This window comes from Opisthorchis viverrini (genome assembly GCF_000715545.1).
Source record: "Opisthorchis viverrini unplaced genomic scaffold opera_v5_707, whole genome shotgun sequence".
Classification (NCBI taxonomy): Eukaryota; Metazoa; Platyhelminthes; class Trematoda; order Opisthorchiida; family Opisthorchiidae; genus Opisthorchis; species Opisthorchis viverrini.
This window is the reverse complement of record NW_008752379.1, coordinates 1,619-11,163: the sequence shown is the minus strand read 5'-3', so window position 1 is coordinate 11,163 and position 9,545 is coordinate 1,619. Positions and strand designations below refer to the sequence as shown.

The window sequence follows — 9,545 nt, the reverse complement described above, 5'->3', positions numbered from 1 at the left end:
GGAGGTCATGGATTCAAAACTTCCTGGAGTTTCGTGAGATGTTTATCGATGATGATCCCCGATAGGGACGAAACACATGTACAGTGCTCCTCGATTATCTAGCATAGAATGGCTAAACTCACAGGGCTTCATTTCAATGTAAACCGCGATTGTTGGTCGGTGGTGTGCATGATGCTGCCCGAACAGTCAAAATAATGTCAAGACATGGTCAGTACGCCCCACAACTGCTCTCCGACTTTCGTCCCACTCGCTGAATTTGGGTGTTGAACTATTAGGACCCAATTCAATGGAACACGTTTTGCTCCAAAAAGGAGCATAAACAGGTCAGTAGGTAAAGGTTCATCGTAGAACTTCTATATCACTGGGGTTAGTCTAACCCAGCAGCTCGATAGGATATTAGGGAATTGATGAGGATCTACATTTCGAGATGGATGAGTCGAAAGAAGCCATTGGTAGATGGCCAACTAGACTGCGATTGCAAAAATTTCCGCCCAAAGATATATACGCTGGTTTCTATGGGACACTAAATCTCTCATATTACCTTCGAGTAACTCATTGACAGAGGTCCTCTCAGATCTCGGTATGTGGATGAACTGAAGGAGCCTTCGTGCATTTCCATGCACATTAACGTCCAGCATCTCTTGAACTTCTCTGCTCTCTAACTTCCCGCTGTCCATTCAGCTGCCACGTTTGAGCTGCCTTTAGCCATTCATATAGCCTAACTACGCTCCGAGCCGAAATATTTAGAGCATCCTGCAGCTGGTGTGTGCGAATTCCGAAATACTGCACATCACTCGGAGTTATGGTCATCCCTTCTGAAGTACGAATAATGTCCTCTGGGGAAGGCGCTTGTAGAGAATTACACACACATTTAGCTTTCGCGGGTTTCTTTAATTTATGCCCCGAAAGGCTTTCACACTGCCAGCTGAGGAGCGCATTTAGGCTATAGGTAAAATTTGATGAAGAATCATACTGAACGAGAGTACAATTTGAATCACCCTGTGTGTTCCAGAGGAGCCAGTAGTCAAGTGCCTCAACAGATAGCCCAACGGTGCCCGACTAGACCCCTTACTTCTGAAGAATAGCTGGTGGTCAGTACAAATTTGCAAAAGGTGCGAAGTAGCTCAATGAGTCCATGATGAACACATATCACCGTATCGTTACCTAGCCTGGGAGTCCATACTACCCGTTACTGACCTAGATGGCTTATGACCTCCTGACTCAGACACAATACCACAGTGTCGCTGGATTGGGAAAAATGAGGCCAGTTACACTCGATAGCTCGAAATTTGTCAGCCTCGTGTTTCACACAGGCATAAACTTTGAAACACTCGAAGAGACAGATGCACCACATAGCCTCACGCCAAAATTCGCATCTTGTCATTTTCAACATTCGACTGTTGATCTTGTTTGTTAACTCCATGTAAATACTCCCTTCTCTACTAATTTCAAGTGTCGTCCATATGTAGCAGCCACAACCTGCCAACAATGTCATGTATCGGATCTCCCTACATTCACCTGATAACTCTGAATGGGCTTTTGGGAGCCGACCTCACGTTTACACGGAATCACGCATACAATGTCTGCTAGAATGTGTGTGAATGCCATATGAGGAAAAATGCGGGGAACCGTTCACAGCTAGTCAATATGAATTCTTATAATGGAGTGCTGTCGTTTTTGCGTTGAGTTTTTTGATGAGGTGTTCCAGCTAACCATATTTGAATTTAATTTTAACAACCAGAGATTAGGTAATAAGCATTGCGTACCACAAAAGCGCTCTTGAAACAATCGCCTACCGAGGCTAGGGGCGTTTCAGCCTAGAAACGTATGTGCCTTCTAGAAGGGTTACTGCTGTGTTGTTCAACTTAGTATGTAATCTTCATCTTTATTTATGAAAAATAAATACATATACTTTTCCTACTGCGTATATATAATTTCTTTTTCGGGAAAGCGATATTCGTTTAGTCTATTATTCAATTCAACTTAGTATGTAATCTTCATCTTTATTTATGAAAAATAAATACATATACTTTTCCTACTGCGTATATATAATTTCTTTTTCGGGAAAGCGATATTCGTTTAGTCTACATTTTATTCAATTATTTCATCGTTATTATTCAGCGGAAGAACAGCCGTAAGATCGTGCACTACAGCATAATATGGATCTAATTTTCCCTACTTTGTGTTCTGGAATGAACGACGTATAGCCAGAGATAGGTCACTGTGATGAGACATTACGAGCTTTTCGATTTTACTCACTAGCTTTTAGCCCAATCACTAATGCCGAAGTTTGCCCACCCCATGTCTCCCTGAGATCTGGCGAGGCGCGAAGCATTGGAGAAATTCGGAGATTAAGGACCTGACAAACTTATGGTTCCCACTTAAAAGTGGATAATCCTGCTGCGCATGTAAACGCCCAACTGGAAGGATGCACGATACATGCAGTAACATCGTACGACTTATGATAAGACGGCCCCCTCAAAGTTTGGGGCAAAACGCTGTCTTTGTTACTCTTGGTCTTTTGTAATCTGTTTATGGTGGACATTCTGGATGAGCACTCCTATAGAAAGTCAGGCTCTCTTAGGCAATCTCCCATAATAAGATCACCTTGGAAGATTCCATAAATCCCACGGTTAAACACCGTAATACCATTTGAGAATAATCCGTTGATTGAAGACGAGGCTTACTCAGTTCGTTTGCCTCCTTCAAGCGGTAAATTTCTACAGCTCGGCTCCGCTGGTGATGGATCATTTCCACCGCTTGATGCCGCTTTGTTGTGATTTTGAAATAAACACACATAGAATTGATGTGGATGAACACCTCAAAAGTGTGAAAGCTAGTAGACTACCAGCAGCTTCCCTGAGTTCCAGTTTTCAAGGAAATCAAAAGGTTATGTGAAATCGGCATATATCTAAAGATCCCTCTTGCTGCAACACCTCAACAGTGTGACTGTCACGTGCAAGCGTTAGCCTACTCGCTCCTCCATTATAGGAATGCCCTCTAATATGATCTGATTTACTGGGCTTTTTCGAGGACCTGATAAAGTTATAGTGCTGTACCAAAGCTCCGGCGGCCTTACAGTCAAAAACAAAAACTGTCCATGTATTTATTTCAGCAAACGAGGAAGTGAATTTGAGGGCTTCCATGAATTTATTTTTAGTGAACATAGGACGGGAGATAATTACAACACGGTGGATTACACGCAGTGCTGTCCCGATATGCGAAACACTTTCTAGTTTCTCCCTAAGAATTGATTTTTTGTGTGACCTGTATGCTATCATAACCCAGTGAGATTGGTTCGGTACTCCAGAGTACTTCAAACGTTCATTGAAAAGTAGATAATCCTAGTAAAAAATTTTCTCTGGATAACTGACTTTGTGAGAACCAAGAGATAAGAAACCATCCTCTTCATTGGTTTCTTTAGTCCATTGCTCACCTGCTTTAGGCCACCTGTACGTTTTGTTGAAGATATTTCCCGCAAGGAATTAACTACTTACCTGTGTTTGTTCGCTGTTCAAGAGAGACGTACAAAAGTATGCTCATCAGCATGGACAGCACTTGGTTTGGTTTTCGAAGTGTACCACGATGAACAGTTCACGTATGGTTTCAAGAGACAAGTGAGAAAGTAAAGGCTCAAAATCGATAGAGTTACTAGGTTTTGGCTGACATAGCTGAAAACCATGTAAGCAAGGGGGCTCAAACATCCAAACTACGTTAACATAGTCCCCAAATATGTCGTATCGATCACTTCACTGCTTGCTTGTGTTCCATTGCTTTTCACGTCAAAATATCAGCGATGGATGTGCTAGCAGGATTACGTCTTTGCAGATTTCAGGAGACATGGTTGAATGTTCGGACATCTCTGAATAATAGAGTATGGAAATGCCACTCAAGACAGACGTGGTACCACATGTAGGGAGAAAGGTTGCCAACTTCATATCTTCAACGTCAGTCTTGTCGCAAGAAAGCAATTTTTCCGTTCATGGGTTCTCAGAGTAGTTTTGTTTTGGAAAAGTTACTTTCTCAGGGTCTAGATAGTTGTGAATAGCAGAAGGTGTGGCAGAGAAGGTTCCACCATAGCGGATTTCCGCTGATTCCGCTGTCACGGCATGAGTTTATTTGTGTATGTGTAATTCATGGCTGTACGTGGGCTGGGATACAGCCAGGGCGCCCACACCTAGACACCCTGGCAGTATCCCGGCCAACGTACAACCATGAATTGCACATACACAAATAAACTCATGCCGTGACAGCGGAATCAGCGGAAATCCGCTATGGTGGAACCTTCTCTGCCACACCTTCTGCTATTCACAACTATCTAGACCCTGAGAAAGTAACTTTTCCAAAACAAAACTACTCTGAGAACCCATGAACGGAAAAATTGCTTTCTTGCGACAAGACTGACGTTGAAGATATGAAGTTGGCAACCTTTCTCCCTACATGTGGTACCACGTCTGTCTTGAGTGGCATTTCAGAGATGTCCGAACATTCAACCATGTCTCCTGAAATCTGCAAAGACGTAATCCTGCTAGCACATCCATCGCTGATATTTTGACGTGAAAAGCAATGGAACACAAGCAAGCAGTGAAGTGATCGATACGACATATTTGGGGACTATGTTAACGTAGTTTGGATGTTTGAGCCCCCTTGCTTACATGGTTTTCAGCTATGCCAGCCAAAACCTAGTAACTCTATCGATTTTGAGCCTTTACTTTCTCACTTGTCTCTTGAAAACATACGTGAACTGTTCATCGTGGTACACTTCGAAAACCAAACCAAGTGCTGTCCATGCTGATGAGCATACTTTTGTACGTCTCTCTTGAACAGCGAACAAACACAGGTAAGTAGTTAATTCCTTGCGGGAAATATCTTCAACAAAACGTACAGGTGGCCTAAAGCAGGTGAATAATGGACTAAAGAAACCAATGAAGAGGATGGTTTCTTATCTCTTGGTTCTCACAAAGTCAGTTATCCAGAGAAAATTTTTTACTAGGATTATCTACTTTTCAATGAACGTTCTAAATCCCTTCCCCGTCCACCTTTATTCTTTTCTTTACACTAAGGCTTTCAAATAAGTCATGGCTGTACGGCAGTGATCGGTCGGTGTTGAACACTGATGTCATGTGTCGATGATGATGATGATGCTGCCACGGAAGTCTGTTTGTCTCAAGGTTGCTCGGATCAGGTCACGCACACTAAAAATACCATTGTTACCAGTTTGGAGTGGCACTTATAACTCATGGCAGAACCCCACAGCCACGTGTAGGAATGGTCCACTGAAAAAGTTGACCATATGGTGTGAGCGTCACACGAATTAGTGGATTGGCGATTTTCAAGGGTCTCACGATGCCCACTCTTCTAATCAAAAGAATCCAAACTCAACAGATTAGTACCTCAGCAAAGTGGTCTAAATCTAGGCGGATTTACCAGCCACCCAGCCTGTTTGGATTAGGGAACTGGTATCACGTTCACCGAACAGAAATGAGCGCGTGGAGTTCGCAGCTATCAAGCTGATGATGGCTTTCTTTCGATTGGATGAAATTTGCAGCCAGCTTGGTTGCACACCGTGTATCGCCCATTGGCGATAAATCCGGGACATCTTGGAAGGAGTAAGCGTAACACCATAGCCACTAGACTTGGTGCCAAATCGGAGCACGTGCCCAGTGGTCCATTTTCAAAACGTGGAGGGCCAAATACCATTGTATAAAGGCTGTTGCAATGCAAGTGCCTTGGATTGCGTGTTATTTGATATGTGGGGGAGTCTACGCGAGAAAATAGTAGGAACAGTCAAACTGTGCTTATCAAAAATAGCGAAGAAGTTTTCGCTCAATCAAATCAAGCTCATGGAAGCATAAGATGAATTCTGAACGCGTGAAAGTGACTCAAACAGCAAAGGTTTGTGTATCTATGACAACTACGGACAATCTAGCACTAGAACGACCCCTGATGACGGATGCGGATACGATGAAACGCTCACAATGGTGGAGATAAATAGTTCAAAAAGAATGTATGTATGATTGAATGCATGGAAAAAACACTAATCTTCGCGGATAATGAGCACAGAAGTTGACGCCACTGACAGGGAGTGCAAAGGGACTAAACTGCTTGCACAACAACTGCCCGCACCGCAGCCAACGAAACTTACTCCAGAATGGACATCACTGGCCTGTCTGTAAAAATCCAAGAAGGGAATTTATGTGAGGTAAAATGCCACAAAGAAACAGTGGTTATCGTAAAATCTTGACGGCCTTAAGGCACCTAGACCCTACGGGCCACATTCCTTTGCTCTCGAGGCGCAGCTCCATATCTTTGCATCATGTTTTGCACACATATAGGGGGAATCACTAAAAGCGGGTGTTAACGAAATCCGAACACTTGCAAACGGTCATATTTTCAGAGGTTCCAAGGTCCATTGGCCCACTCACATAAACTGGCAGTTCCTAAGGCTTTGGAAGGAAAAGTTAGAGAGTGGGTGCGTCTTTGTACCGGTTGGAAATGGTTTATGGGCGAGGTGTTCTGTATTAAGCATTTGCTGATGGCTGGCAAACGATGACATAAAATGCCTGTGGTTGCCGGACGCTTCGCATAGTATTTATTGACTTCGGTAATTGCCTTGACCGGGCAGATCACCTTAAGTCGTTACATATACTCGAACGGACCGGAGCCAGTGGATAATTGCACAGGTGTGTAAAGCGTCTTATCCGATACTTTAAGCGGAAAATGCGCCACAACGGTAACTTCTCCAAACTGACAGAATCTACCACCGACCTGATCCAAAGACTGTTCTTGGACCCAGAATGTTTGCGATGTGCATAAAACCGCTATTATGCACTCCTTGCTTAAAACGCTTTTTGTTTGCGGACAATGCCCAACAACAGAGGAGGATGTATTCCGCCAAAAAAAACTGGACGGAAATACAGGGTGATTGTGGAAGGTTAGCCCACTAACTGAGAAATTTGGGCTCATGATAGCCAAGCACGAGCATCGCAGCGAGAACCATTCCAGTTGTTTGACCTAACAGGGCCTAAGAATGACCACACCAGACATCCACGAAGCACACGCACAAACCGCTCTGTTAGGGTTTCAGAGTGTTCATCTGGCTAGATCCTACAGTCATTCGGAGAGAAGTGGTACGTGTAAATCATTCACTCCTATCCACCCGCGACAGAGACCACCAAGTGGTTCATTTACACAGGCTTTGCACTAGAAAATTTCAAATTATAGTGACTGTCTTACAGGCAGCAGCACCGCAAATCGAAGTTTATACGCTTGTACATGAATAATTCTTTGGTTTAGGGTCGTTAAAGATAACCAGTGTCCTGATTTGGTGCGTTTGTTCCCGCCTGAACATGTAACATAAAAATAAGCAATAGCCATGAATAACAAGTTTGGGGGAAAGGCTCTCTGCCACATCTGTAGTACTTCTTCAGAAAGACAATAAATAGCTGAAATGAACCACATGGCGTTTGTTTTACTATACGTCGTTAGTCTGAATTTCTCGCGGCTCATAATTTTGGACTGACTTACTGGTCATCTTCTTATCTGTTTCATAATTATCTTTAATATTTTCTCTATTTTGCTTCCACTGTTTCTGAGTAGTATGTTTAAGCTACCTTACGGCTTCATCAGAGGGACTTCTGGCGAGGCCACGTTCCTCTACACTGCGGTTCTAGTCCAAAGGTCAAGCAGAGCAACCCTAGTTTTATCGATGATTCCGAAAATCTGGATCCGCGCACGGGAACCCCCTTCTAAACTTAAAACTATTTCCTGCTAAATTGGTCTTTAAGGTCGAAATGCTGCATGCAGGTCAACCTTGGCTACTGTAGGTGAGCGGTTAATCCAGATTTGGCCACTCGATGGGACGCATCTCATCAGGGTGCAACAAAAAGGCAAGAGTTTTCCGGGACCGATATATCTGGTTTGATGCAAAGTGCATCTGATGAGTATACCCACGTGTTACTTTCCTCAGATTCAGTGAATGGTGATGGGAGGGCACAAGTTTAAAAATTAACCGGAATCGAACGTGTGCAGCTTTAAACAGGAAACCATGTTCTATGTCGGGCGCGTTTCAGTACCAATAAGGATGGGAGAGTGGCCGCCTGTAAATGGACGAGAAGGCCTCAAAGCTAAACAAGCGTACAGTATTCTGGAAAGGACGAATGGAAGTGATGCCCTGGTATGTTCGAACTGGACCTCTTTGAGAATTTTTTCTTGGGCGCCAACTACGTGTTCCCTACTGTAAGCTTCTGAGGGGCACGTAATTGTGGGGCGAGGCGTGCAAAAATAAAGCATGGGTAAAACCAGTCCTATGTAGTCAATCATTCTCATTATCCCACTAGGAGAGCACAGTCCGGGGACCAGGATTGGGTGTGATCCACACTTTCTAATGCTTTTGTAATCTGATACTGCCGATATGCGTAGGCGGATAAATAATGCCGTAAAAATGGAATTTTGGGAGGGTGCACCAGCAATTTTTGATGCCTGATGTGAAAAATCGGAGCGGCAAAATGTGAAAACACAAAGTACTGTATTGAGGATGTAAACAGCGAAAAATCATTAAAGGGATAGCCTTGTAATCTTTTGATATATGGGGGCAGAGGTGGACAATGGATATCAGGAGTGGGTTCAAGTCAGATGCTCTTCATATATGCATCGACATTTGTGAGCAAAGTGCGGCAGAAATTTACCTCTGACGCGCATCCTGAGTAGTCAGTTGAAAAAATGGTTAAGAATCAGTAATTTTAAAGGCCTCAACCCCGTGACCCTTCCAGACAACGCATGCGTAATGTAAAGTGTACTGTTTTGAAGGCGTGTGAAAGGTCGACTATGTTATCAGCGAGGTCTAGTCACGGCGCAAGCCATGATAACTGACCCCTAGCCGTCTTTAACGCTTCAGTGGAAAATGAAGTTTCAGTTCCATCGAAACACTTACGAAGTGTAATTCCTTTGCTTCTTGCTGATGAACCTCTTAAAATGAACTACCAGTGTGTTAACTAAAATTCGCCGGCCAACGTATACTGGATCTGGATGAACTCAGTTCAAGAAAGCCCATGAAAAACTCGCACAGTTTCCAAAGAAAAGGACGATTCCGTGAATTGGACCCAATACCCGGTCAAGAGATTTGTCATTGTTTTGAGATACACGATAACGCCCCTTACCTAGCTAAAACGGTGTCACTCAGTGGAACAGGTGCAGATCAGGAAACATCTTACTTCTTATTCAAAAACTGATTGGTGATTTTCTGAAAACCTTAGGATATTTCCGCTATACATATTGTCCGTAAGATATTGCTGCTCATACTAGTGAACAATATAATTCGTGTGCTCCTCGAAAGAGAATTTGTTGATTGACTCTCTCTCTCTCTCTCTCTCTCTGAATTAAATCCTAGCCAACTTCTTTACCTGCTCACCTGACTGCGTCAGGTGCTAGAACAACGCCATACGTATAAGCGACCCACGATTCTAGTATTCCTGGATTTCGGAGGCGCATTCGACTCGGTTGATCGGTCTGTTCTTCTCGAGACGCTTGCCCACCAAGGAATGCCC

The 9,545-nt window shown here is 43.5% G+C and overlaps 1 protein-coding gene across 1 annotated transcript in view; it reads right to left on the bottom strand.

The window, feature by feature from the left end:
- T265_15667 (hypothetical protein) overlaps positions 1-6,170 on the bottom strand; it is a gene marked incomplete at both ends in the record, with an annotated part of 20,736 nt that extends 14,566 nt beyond the window's left edge. Inside the window, one exon of the mRNA XM_009178902.1 lies at positions 6,146-6,170. Within this exon, the coding sequence (XP_009177166.1) occupies positions 6,146-6,169 (24 nt within the window). The remainder of the gene's footprint in view (positions 1-6,145) is intronic.
- Between the last annotated feature and the right edge of the window lie 3,375 nt (positions 6,171-9,545).